This window comes from Solea senegalensis, linkage group LG6 (assembly GCF_019176455.1).
Source record: "Solea senegalensis isolate Sse05_10M linkage group LG6, IFAPA_SoseM_1, whole genome shotgun sequence".
NCBI classification, from domain to species: Eukaryota; Metazoa; Chordata; class Actinopteri; order Pleuronectiformes; family Soleidae; genus Solea; species Solea senegalensis.
In genome coordinates this window covers 10,376,077-10,399,737 of record NC_058026.1, presented here as the reverse complement: position 1 = coordinate 10,399,737, position 23,661 = coordinate 10,376,077, and the positions used below count along the sequence as shown (strand labels likewise).

At 39.7% G+C, this 23,661-nt stretch overlaps 1 protein-coding gene across 1 annotated transcript in view; it reads right to left on the bottom strand.

Annotated features, from left to right (window-relative positions):
- Positions 1–22,288, bottom strand: part of tusc3 (tumor suppressor candidate 3) — a 65,737-nt gene extending 43,449 nt beyond the window's left edge. The window contains exon 1 of the mRNA XM_044029292.1: positions 22,162–22,288. Within this exon, the coding sequence (XP_043885227.1) occupies positions 22,162–22,266 (105 nt within the window). The 5' untranslated portion in view covers positions 22,267–22,288. The remainder of the gene's footprint in view (positions 1–22,161) is intronic.
- Positions 22,289–23,661: the final 1,373 nt, after the last annotated feature.

Below are 23,661 nucleotides of genomic sequence, written 5' to 3'. Positions count from 1 at the left end.
CAGTGTAGTTACAACGTATGTCAGCCTAAAGACAGAAGCATTAACTAATTAGCAGAAGAAAAAGAAGAAGAAGAAGAAGTCACAGTGCCAGGAAGTCAAGCTTGTTGAAGCAGCCTCTGAGCTGCACCTTCACTGAGCACTGCGGCTCAGGCAGAGGAGAGTGCAGCTATACAGCCATGATGATGTTGTTTTGGTAGGCTTACATAACGTATGTGCTGCTAACGTTTGTATTCTTGTCACATGCTGAAAATGAATTCAATTCAATTTACACCCATTATAAGGAGTAATATATGATGGTGTGAGCATTTTGATATCCACCTCTCCCCCATCCCTCTTTTTCTTTCTCTCTAGTGTAGGTTCAAGTAGACATTAGTTAAATAATTTAGCACTGCACCTCAATCGAGCATAGAATGTATTTCTCTGCACACAACTCTCCAAAGTTGTGAGGACACTCTTGGACATAAAGCAAGCCCTAGCTTTATGTACCCTTAAATATCAACTTTTGACCCTCAAAAAGGCACTTCAAGTACCCACTAAAATGATCTCACAACATCAAAATGTCCTAAATGTGTCCTTACAACCTAACAAGGATTGCCTTGCCTGCAGACATGCAGTAGAGCTGAAGAATGAATCCTGAAAAAAGTGACAAAGGGGAAAAGACGGCACGTGGTAATCCTCTGTTGATTGTTCACTCCTGAACAAAAAAAACACTTCCACATGAATGGGCCAAACGCAAAGTTTGAGAAAGACCGGTTCAGCAGGAAGCTCTGCTCAAAAAGTACAACACATCAGAACAATCACACACAATTGGGAGTGCAAGTCCAAAAGAGGTACACTGTGCACCTTTGCTTTCTATCTTTAATTTATCTACTGGCTTTTTGCTCGTGTCCATTCAGCCACAAAGGGAGAGCTGTCAGTCCCGACTGCCAATCATGCTGGCAGTAATGATGTGCTGCCTTACTCACACACTACACACACAGACACAGAGGGAACGAGAGAGGGAGAGAGAGAGAGAGAGAGAGAGAGAGAGAGAGAGCGAGAGCTGTAAATATACCAAAAATACTTGCAAGGGAAATGCGAGTCATGAGAAAGTTGCTGGAAAACAATGGAGGGAAGGGCAGAAAGAGCATGGATAATATACTGTAGGGATTGAGACATGTGCTGTTTCTTGGGACGTCTTAAAATATACTGCCTCACTAATACAGTTTAACAAGTCTAATGAGCTGCAAACTCTTTAGAGACAACACTAGGACTCGGTTATCATCCATCCTTGAATGGTGATAGATGACCAGTGATGTCACAGTAACCACTAGGTGGTGCTTCCTTCTCTCACAAACTATGTTTGACAAGCACCAACAGCAGAGAGCACACAAACCCATGTTTGAAATAGGCAAATTTATTTGTATAGCGGATCTGATGAAGCAACATTTTACATTTTAAATGGTGATGATCCAGCAAAAGCTAAGTTTGTTGTGGTGATAATATAGTGGAACATGTGCATGTTTTACGGGTTTCCCCATCCACTTTAAGATTCAGGCACCACAATAGTGGTTACAATAAATAAATAAATAAATAAATAAACTATGCTCAGAGTTCTCTACCACTCTGGAGAGAATACCATATTGGCCCAACTATTGCACTCCAGATGTCACATGACTCGGTTTGCTCACAGTGCCTTGTTGGCTGGCAAACAATTGCACACTCCCACAGAGATCAACAATACAGTATATCACAGAACCTGAAAGACTGAATGTATCTGACCCTTACAACACCAGGTGCTTTTCACAAGTATGGAAATAGTTGGAGTGGACATTATTCCAGACCTGTAGCATTAGATCTTCAACTTTCTGATTAACTTTCCATCATTTCTACTCCACAGAAGGCTTACACGTTACAATAAAAGCATGTTAAACTCCCAATGACAGAAACTTTGTCATAATGTGTCTGGAAATACAGTAAGGCTTTGCATGCACACACTTCAACATCAATGACGATCACCGTAATTTACGTTTCCCTTGAACTGTCAACCGGGTAGGGCTGTAGACTCCCAATCATCCATGTTCTTTAACGTCCGGTGGTTTTGTTTCATTTTGAGCTGTTCATTTTAGGCTGTAGTCAGTCCTTCTCTAACATCCATGTCAAAGACAGCAGCAGTGTGGCAGCATTTTTCAAAAATAGATGGCAGGAAAAAAGTCAAATCCAAAGTTTCGCAGCTCGACTACAAACATGGTTACTGCCACAGAACTAAGTGTGTTGTTAGTCCAGTTAGACATGCAGAAGTACCAAAGGGCTGATGTCACAGTGGAAGTAAATGATTGAAAATGAGCCTTCAGCCTGTCTTGACGTCATTAGTGCAGGAATGAACCGCGGGGAAGTGTGAGCCAACAGGCAATAATTACCTTAGTCACAGATGATGAGCTCAAAAACACAGGGATCTGCAATATGTTAACTGCCAGAGAAAATAATTGTAGAAGAAGAGTGAGGGAGAAACAGAATCAGTACGGAATACTCAGTCATCAGACTACCAGCCTCTGGGAATATGAGCTGTCAACATGACATCCAACTGAAAAAATATTTTGGTAAGCCGCCAAATGCCGGTCCATTGTTAGATGGCTATGGGAGGATGAAAAACGTTAAGAGTCCAAAGCTATTCGCTATACAGTAAGTCTTTTTAAGCCCTCCAGGAAGCCAGGGAAAACACTTTCACTATGCTGAGTTTACCATTAAAACATAGTAAACAAGAGGAAAGTGCTGAGGTGGTAGAAGAAGGAGACAAGAAAAAAGGGTGACTTTGTACTAAAATATGACCTTATAAAAATAGGTAATTATAAATAAAATACCTGCCATCAGCAAAAAAAGACCTGGTTCACCAAGATACGTATGACCCTATTGGAGTATGTATCACCACAATCTGAGGGGTTACATTACCTGCATTATGACAAAATGATGCCCGTAATCTACAGAGTTGTTAAAAACCCTATGAGACATTCCTGCACAGAGCTATACGAGTATTTTGCGTTAGACCTTTAAGTGATTCCCACAAATCAGCGTTATGACTCCCTACTTTATCTGATCCACATACACAAACATGTGCAATACATAAGCTCTCCAAAGAGCTTAGGACCATTAAAGCATTTATTTTCTACCCCACTGAGCACAGAGGGCACTAAAATGAATCACATCTAGAGTGTGTACTTCTGTGTGTGTGTGTGAGGGAGTTAGTAAGATGCACAATGGCTCTGAATCCTGCTTATCTATCTGGTTTTCTGTTACTCACACTATGAATGTCATGACCCATCTCACACACACACAGAGGTCACGGAGGTCACAGAGTAGGCAGTAGACTGCATTAGTAGCAATGAATTGTAATGGAAATTTCTCTCTGGCTCCCCATTTGCACTTTTCATCATTTGACTTATTTTTGGATTCAATTTCCGCAGTTTACTTTCTTTGCATTTCCTGCCATACAAGGTTATCAGTGGTGCAGTGGCTAGCGTTGTTTGCCGCTGGGTTCAGATTCCTGTTCAACTGAATGGTCACTGAATGGTTGTTCATCTCTGTATGTTGGCCCTGTAATGGACTGGTGACCTGTCCAGGCCTCTCGCCCTAATGGCCCTTTTCCACTATGGTCCCGGCTCACCTCGCCTCACGGCACAAAAAAGTAAAGTAAGGCAAAAAAGTGCTTACTCAACATGGGTGGAGTCATCACTGCACAGCTGTATGAAACTGATGTGACTTAGTTTTACATGCGACACATACACACACATACACACACAAACGAGACTAGCGACTTGTAAAGCAGTTGTTTTCAGTGAACTGAAAACAACTGCTTTACTGAATCACTAGAATTGGTTTATTAAAAATATTTGTTCACATTTCCCTGGTAATTGCTGGAGATTAACCCATGTTTTTAGGATTGTTAAGTATTTTTAACTGATCTACAGTTTGGCATTGTTCGGCTTGATTTTTGGCAACACTCTGACTAATCAGTGGCCGGCAGTCTGGCGAGGTCACGCATAGCACCTAATCAGCACGCTTGGAACCAAAGCAGGCACTAAAAAAAAGTAGCTGGTACCAGGTACTTTTTTTAGTATCTGATACCAGGTACTATGCTAGTGGAAATGTAAGTTAACCGTGCCGAGGTGAGGCGAGTAGAGCTGATGGAAACACGCCATAACTCAGTTGGGATTAGTTTCACTCACCTGCAAACTTATGTGGAGGTTAAAGTGGTAGAAAATGAATGAATACATTAAACACAATCAAAATGACGTTAACAGAAAAGCATTGTAAAGGACATAAAGCGGATAAAGCACTCTGAGGCGAGCAAGAGAAAACTAAGAAAGTGTTCAGAAGAGAAAAGGCAGACGGAGAATGAGTGTAAAGTTAAAAGTTATGAGAGAGGATGGTAAGTTACTGCAGTTATTCAGGCATACGTCAGTCTGCAAGATGGCCACACAACCAAAGGTCAGCTCCTACAACTTGGTAACCAGTCAGCCAGTTAATTATGGTATTTTGTGAGCCAATCAGGAAATAGGTGAGTTGATGTTAGTCACTCAGAGATTCAGAAGGTAAAGGAGTCACTCTGGTGGCTGGTTGAGTATCTTGACTGACGAGCACTGTATATGCCAGTAGACAGTTTATTTTATGTATTTTTATTACTGACATATCTGTCCCAAAAAACATGTAAACTCAAACCATAAAACCATTGAACCATGTCGGCCCAGAAAAGAAAAGCAACAGTAACCTGACCCTTACATGTCTTGCATGAGTTTATTATGAGGAAGGAGAACAAGATGAAAATATGTGACGGCAGCGACGCAAAGATGATGGGATTTATTCTATGGCAGCGGAGCCACACACACTTCTCTCAAAAGTAGAGCTGTTGTGAGTAGGAGTGCTTGACCTCCCAGTTTGAACCGTGAGCTCCACACTGCAGAGATGTTATTAATCTATGTTATGGCATAATTTTGATTTTGTAAATGAGTTCCATAATTATCTAGAGACATTATCTAAATATCATGAACGAAAAACAAGTGTACTGCTGAGCAAACTAACCCCTGTTTTCCTCTTTAAGTACCATCAGAGAAATGCTTTTCAGGGCTAAATTGTACATATTTACCAATATGTTTTTGTGCACTGGTAGTGAGGACACAACATAAACCATAACCCGTACACAACAAAGGCTACTTTTAAGTGCCTACCGGGAACAAGCTGCATCTCCCCAGTCAGCCAAGGGTTTGATCTCATCATGAAGAGCTTGTATTTGTTCAGCTACAATCCTTTGCTCTGAGTGGTATACACAGAGGTCTATTGTAAGTGAATGGGTCTTCACTTTGGCCATCAGGCTCCTATAGACGTTCTTCAATTCACCCATTGAAAGAGGGATTAGTTGAAATTGGCTGCGTACAACAGAGAACAAAGACTCAACCACTATCAACTCCCACTCTCTCTCACTCACACACACACACACACAAGCACACTGCCCTTTGTAAGAGCTAACACAAACTTGCTAGTCTATTTCTAGTAATCATAGCATCCTTATGATGATTTAGGGGCTTTCTGTGTTGAGTTGAACAGAAAATAATTAAAACGCACACAGGCAGGAAGTTCAGGGAAGCAGAACAAATGAGATGGGTAGAGAGAAAGCAAAAATACTCCGAATTTGGGCGGTTCTTTTTTTTTTATTTTACTTTAATATTTTTTGAAAGGAACAGAAGGGGAGAATTAAATAACAAATGCCAGGGAAGAAGGTGCCGAGAGGAGGACCTGAGGATTTAATTAAGCAGAAAGCAAATAGAGGTGAAGACAGGAAGTACATGCCTGCAACAAAAAAAAAGGGACCAAAGAAGAAGGGGATATGAGGAACTCAGGGCAGTGATGAAGATTGACAAGTGAGCAATAGGAACACAAAACACAAAGAGCAATTACAACCATGAGTGCAAGGATGTGCAGCGCGCACACACACACACCTTTGTAGCCAGTAAGTGAAATCCTGTGACTACAGGGAGAAAGAGAACACTTAAAACAAAGATACAAACATACTATCACAAATTGTGTGTCTGTGACTCAGTTTGTCAGTCAGTGTTACTCTTTCCATCGCTCACCTTATTTTTGTCAGTTCCACATTTGTCAGCCTATAATCTGCAAAACCCAGAAATACTATGACGTGTGATTTGAAGGGAGAAGCGGGATTTGTCAGCTTATCTGCCTAATAACAATTACAGTATTTGTGCTTTTCTTCCCCTGCCTTTGTCCATGCGTCTTTCAGTCTGTCACACCTCAGGAGATAGTATTTTTATTTGCCCCCGATTAGTGACAGTTATGGTGTCGCTCCATGATGCTCAAACAGCATCTAAAGATTTGTCTGATTTTAAGTTATTTATTTATTTTTGCCTACAGATTACAGCGTCTGCCTAAACTTCCCGAGCACAGGTTGTGACATTTTGAATCTTCTGTCATTTCTTTTCCCCTGGGGAGCCCATCTAAGTCTTAAGTGTATTTTGGTTCAGGGTGTCTGTGAGTTTCAACAAGTAAACTTTCCTGACAATATAAATATCAGTTAAAGGAGAAGATACGGGAATAAAATGTGAATTTGATAAAGTGGTGGAACGTACTGGGTGTAGATGCCTGAGTTTAATTCTGTGTGTGGGTGTATGTGGCGGGCGGGGGGGAGGGGTACATTAACAAAGAAAAATACAAAAAAAAAGTTGCTCTCTGTTTCATTGTCATTGAAACGGATAGACAGCAATATTCCATATTTGTATCTATTTTCAGTCTCTGTTTCTTGTTTTCTCAAAAGATCAAATTTCTAATTCACCTTTTTATTTATTTCTATTTTTTCAGCTTCAGCGAGATATTTATTACGGAGGAAATGAATGCAGAATCGTTCCTTCACCTCCCCAGTCCGGGTGTGTTATGCAAGAATATTTGAACAATGCATTGTAAGGTGTGGCTAAACTACAGCCACAGCAGTTGGCACAGTCATTTGAAGTGAGTGTGATTTATTTTACTTCCAGTTTATTTGTCACAAAAAAAAGGAGCACACTGCTGAAGCTAATTGTTTAGTCACTCTACTTGACCTCCACCCGCCCCCCCTTCTTCCCCCTTTATTTTTCTTTTCCTTGTGTTTGCAGATATCATTTTCTCTGGGGAAAGCACAGAGCTCCAAATGGGTTTATGGGGCATCAGTAGAGTATGATTTTGTTATAAAGGCATCCCAATAAAAACTGGAGACAGACACACAAGGGCAAGAGGCCAGTCCTACAGTAAAAACGGAGGCGGCACAAGTATTCAGGAAGCATGGTCACTATTCTGTTCCCTGCAATAATGCAAAAGGGGGGAGAGGAAAATCAAATTAAAAGAAAAATGAGGGATGAGGAAAGGGGGAAAATAAAACTAAGCAAGAAAAAGAAATAGAAAGTAAAAAAGAAACAAATATAAATATAAATACATAAAAATACATACTTTTTTAGGCCAGCCAACATTGAATCATATTGATTATTATTATTTATTATTATTATTATTTAAGCTGATAAAGCACAATTTAACAAATATTTTGAGCAGAAAAGTGGCCATACAAATCATATAAGTATTGAGTCATTACTTACTAGAGTTTGAAAGAAGTTACTAGGGAAAATATATATTATTTGATACAACCAAATCATTACTTACAATTACGTAACACTACGACATTACCAAGGCAAAACCAGAAACTCGGCAAGCCATGGAAAGTCTCCTTGTGGTTTGTACAATACATTTAAAAAAAAAATAATTTATATTAAAAACAAGCTAAATAAAGATTAAGCGCCCACTCAGATTAAAATTGAACACGAGTCCAGAATTTCAAGAGATGCCACGACTCAGGCACTCTGTCCTCACTGATTTTACATCAAATTCAACAGGGATGACTCAGACTCAGTTAATGGGGACTTGACTCTGACGCTCCCTCAAAGAGTTTGGACACAGGGGACATCAGACTGGACATGGACTCAAGGTTAAGTGACTCAACTATCCACCGGGTGACAGTAAATCTCTGTTTAATTTTCTAATTCAAGCAATAACAAACAGTCAAGGACAACATTTCTGCCCTTTACTGTGAGGGAGGTACTGCACAAATAAAGAAATATAGAAAACTTCAAACTAGTCTGAATGCTGAGTCACCCAAAAACAGAAGACATAAATTGAGATACAGAGATGTGTCAGTTGCAGTAAATAACCATTCTTTTGAATTTGATAGGAACAAAAAGTGAATGTGAGGGCTCCTCCATCTCCCTGACACATGGCTGCTTCGTCGCAATGTGGGGCAACATTTTGTCATCATGTCTTTCAATTCCTTGTACCTTCACCATAGCTCACTCTTCCTCTCACTCTGAAGTGTACTTACGTTAAAGTGGGGGAAAAAAAGGCAACCGAATTATTCAAAATTGCTTGAGTAATCATATGAATTCCAGATAACACGTCTGGGGTTGCGCTCTCACCATAGCTGCAAGTGTGCAAAGTGTTTATCTCCCTGCAGTAAGTGCTATGCTTCAAATATTCATGTGCGTGTGTTATGTGATCAAATGATTCAGGCTGAAAGAGTCTAAATTTTGCATTCCGCTTGCTTAGTAATTTTAGTAACACAGGTCAGCAGTGGATGCACTTACAGTTTAATTAAACGTCAGAGAGAAAGAAAAGGAGGCAAACCTTGTTGTACAGAAGAATCCCTCTAAACCCTTTTTATATAAACGTAAATTACCAAGCCCTAATATTCACCAACAATAAGACAGCATTTCTCAGGTCAGGTTTTGCTCTTAGCCAAGTTAGAATCAGTTAATACCAATATTCACCTTCAGTTAATGATTAATAAAGCACTGCCTCAGCTAGTTCAAGTTTAAGATTTTATTGGGAAAGGTGTGATATCTTTTAGCAACCTTAGAAAATAGTATGTGGTGGCAGCAACAACTGAAACGCTGCTTATTGTAATGCTTTGCTCACACTTCATGTGGAAGAATTTGATCAATGTTCAACCTCCCAAATGGAATGCAGCACAGGCACCGGCAAATCAAGGATCATTACGGAACAGGCACTAGCCAGTCAAATCAAACACTACACGATCCAACCAAAGCACTTGGGACAAGGCTGTTCTCTGTGTTGTGGGTGTTTTGTCAGAAAGACTGCAACCAGCGAAGGCAGACACAGCAGACACTACGCCAAATGTTAAAGCAACATTAATTCTGCTTTTACTGTAGGTCTATTATATGGAACATGTGTATTCTGTGCCTTTGTAACAGTAACAAAAACAACTATAGTAAACTGCAAACATCAGACCACCTCATTCCTTTTAAAGACTCATCACAAACACAAACTGATTCCATTTACTAATGTTCAACTATGACACCAATATAAACATTAATGTAAAAGAATGTGTTTGATGGCCATTCTTTCGAGGTACAAGGGAAAGACTGCACTGAATCCAATCACGCTGCCTGCAGTGAAGTGGCAACAGGTATCGGTATTAGGAAAAGATAAAGCAAGAGACAAAGGAAATGTGGAAGAGTCGACATAAAGGGTTTAGACTTACTAAAGGTCAAGAAGTTGCGAGTCTGTCTGACTATCAGATCAGTTGAACCTCGTCCCAGAAGTACCATCTATTTCTCTCTGTGTAACCTTTAGCTGTAAACCCTGCATTTACTCCTCTCTCTCTGTCTTTTAACTTTATGCACTTGCCAGAATGCAAACTGTGTCAATCTGCCTACGGTGATCAATTTTAATGGTCAAGGTCAGGGCCAAGCATGTGATGCGCACACGCAGGCAATGCATAACTGGCCAATACGCTACTGCTAATAATTCTTTTGAAGCTAATACTAGAATTAATGCCCAATAACTAAGCTAAATGTGCTCCTAATTAGCCCTATAAGCCATTCATATTTGGTATTTGCTTCTGCTTAGGAGAGCATTTAGTCTCCCTAGACTTACTACACAAGAAATAAACTCTGCTTTAGCCGAGAGGAATCTCCAAAAATAAGTATAAATTACTTAACTGTTCAAAACTACCACTACATGCCCACAAGGATTACCTCAAAATAGACATTTTACTGAAGGAAATACTGCCAACTGCTGGTAACCGAGTGCAGTTTGTAGGATTAGCTATATCTACAACACAATATAACATTACGGTATAAAGGTGCAGCATGAGGACACTAAGCCATTTATAGTTTGTCTGTGTCTTTATTTTAGATACTGTCTGGTTTGCCGTTCCCTTTTTTTTCTTCATTTTTAAAAATACCTTACCCACTTGTGTTTTTTTATTTAAAAACTGCTGGTGGCAAAGCTTTAGGCCTCTGTGACTGAGTGCGATGGCTGAGTGACTCACGAAGTAAGTATTCAGTATGGAAATACATATTATTCATACTTTTTCTTAAAATAGAATTATACCTGGGGTAAACAGGCTGCCAAAAACAGTGAGTGCCCATCTGCTATTTTCTTTTTCATGATCAATAAATTGCAAAATTGAAAATAAAGGGTAACATGAAGACTGCTGCTACTGGATATGAATGCTGTCTCTACAGATTCCGTGTTGCATTTGTTCAGATCTTTGTTCATACTCACTGTATAAACTGACAGCCAAGAGGAGGCACTGTACAACATGACATCTTCTGACAACATACATAGACACTTGCACCGAAATTTTATCAAACCTTCGTTTGATGAAGCAGTTAGACATGAAAAAGCCGGTGCAGAGCCAGCAATTAGACCGTTCTTGCGTTAATGCCTGGGGAAAGTGTGTGCATTAAAGCTTGACTCCCCGTCTAAACACACCGAGTGCAGCCTCACAGTGACTTCTTCTAGTCCAGCAGGCTACAGCTGTCTATTACAGCCAACTGCAAAGTGGTGTCTCACAAGGGAGAAGCTGAACTAGCTGCACTAATCATGCCGCGCTCTGAGCTCGGCTGTTGAGACTAATTGTCTGGTCAATAATCTGAACAGCTGGAAAGGGGAGAGACCACCAGTTGCTCAGTTGAAAAATGGGGTGCAACAATCATCACAAATCAAGCTCCTCATTAAAGACATGATCTGTCAGGCGTAGTTCAAAACAGTCATCCTTTAAAGTTCTCTCCTTGTTCATTTCAGTGAAGATAACAGTTAGCCGGGATAAGCTTTCACTGCATTCCAGCAGTAACACTTTTAACTGTGTCAACATCTACACAAAAACACGGATTCCCACTGAAGGAAGAGACAGCTATTGTTCATTGTTGTATTCTTCAACAGTCCACAAAACCAACCTGTTTGCAATCATTCTATTGACGTCCAAGAGAGAAAAACAAAGGTAATGAAAAAGAGCAGGACTGAAAGTGGAAAAAAAAAAATAAACTAAGGAGAGAGAAAGACACCAGGACTGACAAATAGTATATAGCATTTATCCTGACTACAGCTTTATGCTAAACTGCTTCAGTTCATCACATTATACTGCAGTATTGCCGTGTATGTCCATGTGCATTACGTGTGTGCATATTTTGGAGCCATAACTGTCAGACAGGCAAACTTGACAGAATTGTAATTACTACCAAATCTCAATGCAACCAGATGAAAGAGGGAGGGCACTTTCCTAACTTTGTCACTCACGACTTTTACTTCCAGATAAAAATTTTGTAAGTCAATACCCACCAAAGCCAAGAGACTGGAGATGCCCTCCCCAACCACACCCCGCCCGCCCTCCCACCACCTCTCAAAACCCTTCTCCTATTGCATCAATAATACTGCACCAAAGTCTCTCCAGTGTGCCTCTTAGACTGAGCAAGATAAGGGCTAGAAAGGTCACAGTGACAAACAGAAATCATCAGACGGCTGTGATGATAGACCATATTACAGTATTTCGCATGTCCCTCTCATAGGACAACATGTTTGAAAATCGATGCTGATGCTGCACAGTGGATGAGGAGGACTGCACAGTAAGACATTAAAGAAAAGTTTTCGACAAACTTTCTGGGCAACACGTTCGGAGAAAGTATAGCAAATATATAAAGCAACCAAAGCAACTTTCCAAGACTGTTTCACTTAGGTCAGGACACTAATCTATAAGACAAATGGTCCCGAAACATAGAGCACTAATCACAAATCTATAAGAGCAGTCCATAAAAAATACATTGAAGCAGCAGATAGCTGAAAATATTGATGAAGCTACTGACGCTATTGACTGGTCTGAGTCTGGATAGTCAACTGTATCATGATTGTGTGATGATAATAAAAAAAAAAGATGCGGGTTGAGTTTGTGGTAAAATTGCTAGGGCTGCAGAGATAAGTCGATATACTCAACTACGTGGATGAGATAAAACTACAGGAAGTGCTGGAGGCAGTATCACTTTAATTGTCTGCTATGACTGCATTCACTAATGAAGAAAAATCTATGAACGACGGTGTAACAAGAGAGAGAATAGGAGACAAAATAAAACCTAAGAAACTTTCGAAAATATGGGACCATGAATGCTCACATTCATACTAGCGTTAATCCGAATAAACCTCATGCTACCTCCCCAGCCTCTGGCTCAAAAACCATAGTAAGTGGTGCGATCCCCTTAAAAGGAGATCTCCTCTCCATCTAATGTTAGCTAAACAGTCTGTGGGTTGGAACACAGAGATATTTCAGTTGTAAGATATTAAATTAGTTAAATGGCTTGCGATAAACCCTTTAATTGTCTGCTATGACTGCATTCACTAATGAAGAAAAATCTATGAATGATGGTGCAATGGAGAGAGAGAGAATAAGAGACAAAATAAAACAGAAGAAAGAGACCTTTGAAAATATGGGAGCATGAATGCTCATGTTCAAACTCGCGTTTATCGACTTGGCCTGCGACACTTCTCCATCTAATGTTAGCTAGATAGTCTGTGGGTTGGAACACAGAGATTTCAGTTGTAAGATATTAAATTAGTTAAATGGCTTGTGATAACCCCTGACACACAGACTTAAACTTGTGAGTGCAAGCTTTCTACGTTGTTTCTATAATAGTATTACGATAATAGAAATGTTTCAGGCCACGTTTGTCATTGTCAAACCGACAAATTAGTCATTAGTTGCAGCCCAAGTTATATTAATTGAGTAATATAATTGCTAATCAATAGATTAGTTGTTAAATTGATCAAAAAACAGTTTGAAAAATAATTTTGGACGGCCTAAAAATCACACACCCTTTGATTAATCTAACAAGGACTACTTCTGGCAGTCTCTGGACATCCTTCTAATCTGTACTGGGCCTCTGTTTTAAGTGATGCAGTCTAATGACAACTCACACACAAACATATGCATCGTCTTTGGCGCTGTGTAGAGTGTTTATGTGCTTTCTGCCAGTGAAGCAGAAAGACTGAGTTTAATAAGAGGCACTAATCAGATATCTGTGACATGAACAAACACACAATAACAACAGTCAGGAAGATCGTGTCTATGTGAGCGCATACGTATTCATGTGTATGTGTATGTACAACGTGTGTGTGAGGTCTGTGAACCGTCATGTTGACACAGGTCTGTCTCAGAGGATAAGAATGTGACATCTTATCAGCCACAAGCCAGATTCACACACACACACACACACATACACAAATAATATGGCACTTCATATCAGCCATACAGCAAGGTCTGGCACTGTGGGAAGTGGATGGGTGTGAGGGAATCACAGGAGGGAGGAAAATGGAACGGAATGGAGGAATGGAGAAGAGCAATGGAAAAGGATGGGAGAAAGTTGAGGCACGTGGAAGGAAGATGAAAATGGGACAAGAAGAGAAGTGACAGAGAAAAGAAAGCTAAGGAGAGAGGGGAGAAAGGAGAGTACTCTTACGGCAACATTTCCCTCTGGAGATAAGGAGTGATGAAGACAGACAGGGATGAATGATCAGAAGAGCAGCGCTGTGTTCTGCAGTCAAAATAATGTACAATGACAAAATAACACTATCCATCAAATGTGGTTGTAATAAAGTTAAATGGCTGGCTTTGGCTTGTGTGGGGCATTCATATTTGTTTTTGAGCACTTCTTTTTACCTGGTCAGAATTACACAGAAAAACATGCAAGTAGTTCAATAACTACCACAAGTGCTGGAGCCAATCTCGGGACAGGTCACCAGCCAATCACAGGACCAGAATTCAGACAACCGCTCACACTCGCAATTAAATTCACTTGTCTATTTCAAGTCTCCAAATAACTAATATCCCCAATGTGCATGTCTTTGGACTGTGAAAGAATATTTTAGTACTGAAAGTAAACTCAGGCACCCATGACTGGAACATGCAAACTCCAAACAGAAAGGCTCCATTCAAATTCAAACTGAAACTTCTTGCCATGAAGCAACAGCACCATTGACCCACCTGCAAAGAAGTTGGTCCCTCTGAAATCTTGATTTAGAGGTGAATGTTACAAGTCAAAAACTATGGAAACACTGGCATGAGAATGTAACAAAGAGTCCTAACTAATCCAGTTTATATATAAAAAAAAAAAAACCCTGGATGAAAAAAGGCTGATCGGATATTTGTTTGACTTACTACTGTTGTAAAGAACAGCCAACACTTTTTTGTCAGTCAGTGTCTGATGTGACTGAATGGCAAAAACAGATTGTGCTTTAAATGAATGAGTGACTGGCAGTTTGAATACCTGTCTTATTGAATGACGGAGTGAAATCTTGCATGACTGACTGAATCGGCAAATAGAGAGATCCATTACAGAAGGAGAGTATCGCTATACTTCTGATGAATGGCAGATAAATGACTGGTAACAACAACACAGACACGGACCCTGCACTCCTCTCATATTTAACAGGGCTAGCCCAGAAATTAGCTTCAGAAATGTCACGAAAAAGGCAACAGAGTTAGCATGAAGAGACTGATGGAATAGGCAATGGGGAAAAGAGAACGAGAGAAATTAGACACCACATTAAAACAGAAATGTTTAAGGGGAGAGAAGAGTGATCAAAGGGAAAAATACTGAATGGGTGACACAGGAAGGGAAATGGGAGCATAAGGAGACTGAGAGTGGGAGATATAAATCCTTTAGCCCCCCCAGAAAATTAGTTATAGAGGTGTAGGAAAGGGGAGGAAAAGGGGAGGGGGAGAGGGAGAAATAACAGAGGAGGAAAATGACTTGAGAACATGAGCCATCAGTCACCAGGAAAGCAGGCCTGACACTACTGCATCAATAATTCAGATGACTACAGCTAATGAGCGAGATCCAAACAAATCGCCACTGAATTCACTCGGAGAACATTGAAACATTTCACTGAGCAAAATATGGCACCATTATGGCTGCTTTTTAGCTGCAGTTTGGGCTATACTGGCAACACACTGGGGGAAAAAAGTTGGATATAATATTCATCTCTCTTGAACCCTTGAAACATTCTCATTTATTTTCGAGGGAAAAGGGAGCGACAGAGACGGAGCTTTGGCTCACTCTGGCATGCAGGCACGAAAGAGGGAAACCAAAGGAAACCATCGATTTGAGAAAAAAGACATAAATACAAGCAGAAATTAAAAAAGACATTGATGAAGTAGATACGAAGGAGAAAAAAAAAAGGTAAAGAGCGATGACAGGAGAATATGTCATCTCAATGGGAGTGCTGACAGTGGAAAAACAGTTTGAGTGCAGCGGCAGACAGACAGAAATGTAAAGTTAAAAACCTAGATATCTGTATTTGGCAGCTCTCAGCCTAATTCAGACTAGAGCATGGATACCCGACCAGAGCCTGTTGGAACCAAACCTGACCGATTGCTATAGATAAAAGCTACAACCACCTGTGTGACAGTTCGGACTACGCTTCAGCTTCATCTAACTTCAACAAAAACTACAGAATGCATATTAGGTTAGGTTCAGGCTTGGACTAAAAACACACGTCGCCTGAATATTGTCAATATTGTCTCGGGCTCAGTCGGGTTCTAACAGAAAAATGTGGGCCGAGCCACACTAATTTAGACCTGAGTTGTATCTGGTATTGGGAAGATGCCATGAACTTAAACATAAATGCAGGTGCACACACAGTATACAATTTTATGTCAACCCCAGTCTACACAGCAGTGGATGAAAATGCGATGAAAAAACTCTACTTCCGTTTCCTTTCCGAAAAAGCTACGGCACAGTGCGAGATCATGAGTGAGTACAGCTGCTAAACCTTGTAAAGTGTTGACAGTTTTACAAGAGTGCTACAAAGACATCTTTAGGGGTTAGGAGAGGAAACACTGTTGGAAAAGATGACACAGTTCTTATAGAGAGGGATGCTTGTAGCCCCATCAGGGAAAAACAAATGAGAGCAGGCTACAATAGCCTTGTGTATGGCGATGATGTTTCTTGGAGGAACTAATTGGCTGAGAAAGCAGACGAGTGTGGACACAGAAGTCAGTCATTTGGGAGTCCTTTTGCAGTCATATATGACAATTGTCTATATGACAATTGTGCATGTCATACAGACCATCTGATTGAGGACCAGATGTATCATCACATCTGTAAGGGTTTGCTTCAAGTGGGGTTCATAAGAAGAACATTGCTGTTGGCAAGGCCAGAGCTAACCATGGCTGGTATCTCGCTGGATCTCGTCCTGTTTTTTCCACATGTTGTATAGTGCAAAGGATACAGAGGCTTACATTGCTGATGTTGAATAGAACGTTTGAAGCTAAATTCCTGAAATCCACTGGCCAATAAAAGTGATCATGCAGTTGCCAAAACAAAGGCCTATTTTAGATTACTTTTTGGCATTCTTCTTGAGAAAGATTCCACTACAAGTCAACAGCTCCAAGTACACAAGTTCACATTATATGAAAGCACGATATTATCAGCATTGGCCGATATCGGCTTCAAAATGTATTATCTGATATCGGCAAACACGCCAAGATGACTGAAGCAATAGGCTGAAAAGGCTGCAATAAACTTCTATGTTTGTGCCCTCTAAATCTATTATCATTTATTCTGCACAAAGAAGAAAATGTACATCTATATTAGCTAGTATGCAAAAATATTATGTTCATTTCACTACAGAAGAAGTATATGTATCATTTCGGTGATCAGTCCAAGCACTCCTGATATACTGGCAAAAAGTCCAATATCGTATATATCCAATAACCACATGTCATCAGATCTCATCTTGCATCTCTCTATATAACATAAAAACATACAAAATATTCATTTTTACCAGGTCTAACTGTAGATGGGTCCATTTTTGATATTTGTGTGTCAGTGTGGGGAGAGTGGAGAGAGTTTTTTTTAAAGGACAATACTGTGGCAGTGGCCACAAATAAATCAAGTGGAAAAAAAAGAAAACACCAACTCTACTCAGTCTTAAGAGAGACAAACTGTATTTGCAGGACTTCAGAAAATGTGTAAATTTATTTTTATCGTATAATCACATTTCAGTTATTAAGGGGAGTGAGTGGTCTTTCAACTTGAAGGTTGTGGGTTCAATTCCCAGCTCCGCTAGTCTACTATTTGTCCTTGCGCAAGACACTTAACCCCACACTACTCCAGATGGCTTTGCAGGCAGTGTGTGAATGGGTATGAAAGATGTGTGATAGAAAATGTGCATAGATGCTCTGTATGAATGGGTGTGAATGGATGAATGGCAAAACTTTAATGTAAGGCAGCGCTGAGTGGCCATCAAGACAAGAAAAGCACTATATAAATACAGACCATTTACTAGTACACTATGTGAACGTGTATATTGTGAGATGCTAAGTGATCATCTTTGTATCTGTTTTCGTTGATGTCTTGTAATGGGCTTGGCACTATTGAGAGCATACTTAAATAAACAAACCAATCAAACAATCAGTAACAAGTAACAGATGTCTACACAAAAAAGACACCTTATGCATTTATGAAGCACACTAATGGAGAAACACTTTGTTTTCTTGGATAGTGCTTGTCTGTATGTTTTGGGTTTATTTTCTGATGAACAGGCCAGATAGAAAAGAGTCAGAGTCAGTAGTTCTTACATAGTGTTTAGCTTCCTGAGCTCCAGCCTAAACTCAGCAAGTAGCTTGGGTTATTCCCTGAAGGCCCAACCCAGTACTTTATTGTAGCTCTATGTGCAGAGGTAGCAGGCTGTTATTATTCTGATCCTCTTATTAGACTGGTCCCTGGGTGTGGTGGCAAGCCCACTACTTTGCAATCTCTATCTCTCTGTAGATATATAACTCTCTAGACATATAATTCTCCTTGACTCGGACTCACTGCCTAGGACTTTCTTCTCTCTTTACTTCCCCAGACTCTATATGCCTAGGTATAGGAAGTGCTTACATTGGTTCTTTCTTTGTGCTGTAGTCAGCCTTAAGACAGAGGCACAACACAAGCTAGATATAATATCTAGCAGAGCTGGGGTGATGAACGAGGCAGTATTGAAGGGACATATTATTTTTCTCTCTATGACTATTTCTTCCATTCCCTGAGGGGCATATAGTAGGATTTAAAAAGACTGGGGCCCAGCACTGCTGCCCTAAATTATTTTTTTGTTTCTTTTAATTTCATCCTCTCTTTTTTTCTTACCTTTTGTCACACATTCAATACTAAACTTCGCAGTACAGAAAGTACAGAAAATGAGGGAAAAATTAAATCTGTAGCTGTCTTACACATTAAGCTTCCCAAGGAATAAATAATACCAATAGTGGCAAAAATATGTCACTAACTGTTCTCTGGGGTCCTGCTATGACAGTAATACAATTTCCCATCAGCATGATACAGCACACTTTAGATGCAAAGTGTTGTATTGCAATATGCTGATCTAAAATCCCACTGCAAACTCAAGTTCAACATTACCGAGCCAACAACTTTGCCCTGGTGGAGCCAGTGTGTGACCGTGCCCACCCTTGATTGATCAGTGTCTGCTAACTGATTTTCTGAAGATACGATTTCCATTGCTCTCTCATCTAAAAGTTTTACAGCCTTCTTATATCAAACCAAAAAAATAAAAGGTAATGGTTTTGGTCCTATCATATTCTGGAGACTAAAAAAGAAATTGTGAATCAACATTATGGTTTTATAATAATACAAAAAAAAAATTAAATTACTAGAGGGCTTGTATTTTGAAAATGGCCATAAATTAGCCACCAAGGGCAAAATCCTTGCTTGACAGAAGGTGGTCTTAAATTCTGCCCCATAAAAGTGTGGCAAACGGGAGGCGGTATAAACAGTTAGGTTTCTATCAGTTAGATGAGCCGTAAAACTATAAAAGAAGCAAACAGACATAATTCAAACTACAGCAATTCCTATGTCCAAACTAAGTCTGGCACGGATATGTTAAACAGTCACCTTTTCTTCCATTTGTTATTCTTTATCATTAAAGCAGTTACATAATTATTATAATGATTTACTAAATTGTAATCTATTGGGGAGCATTTAGGACACTAAAAACACACAAATACTTGTCAGACTTAAATAATGATAATGTTTAAGGACTCCAGGATGGCCTTCATTATAACATTTAGTCAAAGTTACCCAGCTCTACAGTTTAAAACATTAGGTGGCCTGCGCAAGATGAAGAGCCATGAGGGAGAGCCAACACTGGTGAGATGAATACAAAGTGTTGCTTCACCATTTTGTCCATTTTCAACTAAATAAGATCTTCCCCTGTCTCCTCCACTTCCTCCGCCATGGCCCCAGGCAGGCAACTGGATAAGTACATTTCTCACATTATAACTCCTCAATATCTCTCCTGTGGCTCATTGAAAGTATGCCTGTGTGAGTCTCTTTCTCTCTCTCTCTTTCTGTGTATGTGTGTGTACAGTGGACCTGGTACAGAGTCACACACAGAATATTGCAGACAAGAAAATTCCATCCATAATAAAGGGCCAGAGTGTAGGACTTAGTGGCATCCAGAGGTAACAAATACAGTCTCGGGTAATTATACACTCGTGAAAAAACAATTAGGACTTTTACATTCCTGTTCTAGCCTCCGCTAAATTCTGGTTGGGTACAGAAGTCATTTTAACAACAATTAACCAACACTCAGCAACTGGCTGCACCTAAAATAACTCACCAAAATGCTTTTCATTAGCCTAAAACAGTATTTGAGATTGTTTTTATTATGTCTAAAACCAATTTATGGAAAAACTTAGCAAAAGAGCAGGGTACTGCAGGGTATCAGTAACATATTCTAGTTACCAGTGCCGGTAGCGATCCTGTTTTGGTTTTAATGTAAATAGCATTGTTACCCACCCAGTGCACACACTGTTTATTTAGTTCCATTTAAGGTTTTGGGTCCTTCCAATGTTAGACAAGCAAAATAATAGCAAGGACATGCTCATTCTGTTAGGTGACATCCTGGTGTCCTGGAGCCCGTCAGTACTAAACATCACTTTGATTATGATGGCTGGCTTCATTATGCATGTATGGCAAGGAATATACCATGCAAAAGACATAAGCACACTGATACTGATGAAAAGAATAAAAAAATAGGAAATTCATTCTTGTAATTTAGAGACACAACATGTTTTTAAATCATGCAGAGAGACGTTTTTCCTCACAAAGAATTGATTAAAAGACTTGGCAAACGTAGACGTAAACGTAGTAATTCCAAAGCCACCGAAGTCGTTCCTATGGGCTTGACTGGAAAGTACTGTTTCGATTCCTCAATCACCACGGCAAGAGTCATGTAAAGGGTTTGCACATGTATTTCCACTTGCCGTACATCCAGGTTACATTTCCATCCACATATATCCAAGCCTCTCAACCACAAAAAAAACACACCTTTTTACACCAAACCTAGCACAGATTCTAAAGGACACATCCACCGACACAAATTGCTAGATATTTTCCATACTTATCCCTTTATCTATCATAGCTGTAAATCAAGGAGCCGCGTTCCTTTCCTTGTAAGAATATTTTCTCAAAGGCTTAAGGCCACACGTAACTTTTTCATAAATAAAATAATTTACCTATAATATCTCCTTTGCCTGCAGGCAATGTTATTGGCACACAAAGTGATATTGTGACACATCACATTACACATAGGCCAGTTTATGAGTGATATCTATAAAAATCTGTTTTTAGATCAAACTGCAGGGCTGGAGTGTCTTTATTTTCATTATTATTCCTATTATACTAATCCACTCAGTCATCTCTTCTTCTTTTGACAATTATCTTATCACTTGTTCATTCGAATATTTATTCACCTGGAAGTAGAAATTAGAAGAGAGGAAAAGGAGAACAGAGCAATGATGCCTCTTTCTCCACACAGCCATTTCCACAACTTTGGTGGTAAATGCAGACACAGGGATCATCACCAACCTGTATGGTTCAAAGATGATGCTTCATGTCACATATAAACATACAATATGATAATACAACCTAATGGTAAAAAAACATGTGCCTTTAAGTGTTAAAAAATACAGCAATACAAGAATAATCAAAGCAATAATATCATGAGTAAAGTCATTAATTCTACATTCACTTCCTCTGGCAGATTAACATATCTCATTTATTATTGTGAATTTGTTATTGTAAAACTTCTGAAACAAACCCACCTATCACCTATACATGATACCATGAGACCACACTACTACTGTATGAAATTGCATTTCCAATCGCTTCAGTCGTTTCAATGCAAAGCAGGTGCATACATATTTCATGTGACCAACAACGTCAGACCGGGCTAGCTTCCTCATTGCTTTCTGTTCGGTTTAAACAGACCGACGGTCACCTCGGTGTTTTGACCACATAACATCGTATTTCTCTAAAAAAAAAACAGCAGTAGTGAAATACGGCTGTTCCGAGATGTGAACGCACATGAAACAACTGGCATTTATTGTGATTTTGTGTGTGTGTGCTTCTCGCTAGCATCGTCTGATGCTACTGTCAAGCTTCCGAGAAATAAAACACAATACATCCTGTACTTTTCAAAATAAGTGTTATTCGCGGTTACGTATAAATTCGTCATGCAAGTAGTCGAAGAGAAATTAGTCAGAAATCAGTCAGAAAATACACAACGCATCACAAATACCAGTTGTGAGAAAATGTTCTTTCATGTACATTATATTAGAGGCAGTTATTGTTCTCCAAACCTCAAACCGAGTGTAATCCCAGTTTATCCCCGGCCAACTTCCGGTGAATTCTGTCTAGCGCTCACTAGTTTGACACACACCGGCAGATCCAACCTGTACACATCTTTCACAATAAAACAACACAACAAAACTCGCTGCAAATTATTTCATAGATAAAGCGTTACCTCCTTCTTTTTCTGTCCTCCCCCGGGTGGCAAACATAGCAGCAGCAGGAAGAAAACAATGGGAACCGGCAGGTTAGCGAAGGCTTTAGCCCATACAGTCGCCATGACGGAAGGATGCTGAGTGGCAGACGTGTCTCTGCCAGCGGATTGGAGTCTGAGTCGACCAATCAGAGTGAAGGACGCCGAGGAATGCTGGGACTTGTAGTTTAACAGCAAATTTCAACAGTTGAGAGTTTTCCCCACGTTTTATATACACAAAGTGGAACAATGCGCTCAGTTCTGAAAACATGAAGCTCCTTTCAAACCAGTATTGACCCAAAACCTTTGGTCCTTTGGTCTCACAGAAATGTCACAACACCCTGATTACCAATTAATGTCACTCATGTTGCTCTTGTGCAGATTGTTGTACTTGAAATGGGCCCTTTGCACAGCAGTTAGTTTTGACAGGCCACAATAGGAAAATGTGTACATTTAAAACAGCCATTTTACAGCCAACGTTATAAAGAGAGATACTTTGGAACACTGTGTTTCTTTTGCAAAACATTTGTGGAAATTTGATAAAGCAGTTAACACATTTCAGTTTGTGTTTCAGACTCTTTTTTTATTTAGAAACTAAGCCACAATTTGTTTAAAGGTTTGGGATAAACTGTAGGACAGCAATGTTTTTTGTACAAATGATTAACTGTTGGTAGCTGCTAATGCCATAGTAATTGCAGCGTGTTGTTAACAATCTGTCACAGTCATAATACTTTGTTAACAGTGCATTGGGAGCAGGACAAAATACTTGCTTACTTAACTGATCCCAATTGTATAAATAAATAATAAAAACATAACTTATAGGAACAGAAACCATTGCATTAAGTGGATTTATCCTGCCTCTTAATCTGAATGACATCAGCTATCTATTAATATTTGTGTCACTTGTTGCTGTTGCCAACATGTTGCCATATTTAGTTGAATTAATTTTCTTATCTTTCAGTTGTTACGGTGCTTCAGTCTCAGAACAAGAGACAGAGTGAACCTGTCTCCCTAATTAAGTTACTGTGGTCTGAAGCTGGGCTTTGCAATTTATCAAAAGTGTAAATGAATGTGACATCTGAACTACGGACTGCAGAGTGTGTGTCTCTGGTTCTCTGCTCATGAATCGTGGAAAGGCTGAGTTTGGCACACACACACTTGATAGAGTTAATCGAGGGGGACAAATGATTTATGTCAAACCAGTCGGGTGACTTGTCTCCCTGGCTCTCCATGAAATTACACCTAAGCAATTTGCGACTAATGTAATGCACTACATTAGCCTTGCAATAAATATTACCTGTACAGAACTTTTCACACTCAAGGCAGTGTGTCTGCTGTTGTTCAGAACTTCTCCTCCATCTATTCAGGACATTGCCCACAGATGCTGGGTTTTCAGCATCAGGACCAGGACAGCCAGGTTCTATAACAGTTGAATTCCCCAAGTCATCAGGCTCTTGAACTCTCAGGAACTCACAGCAACCC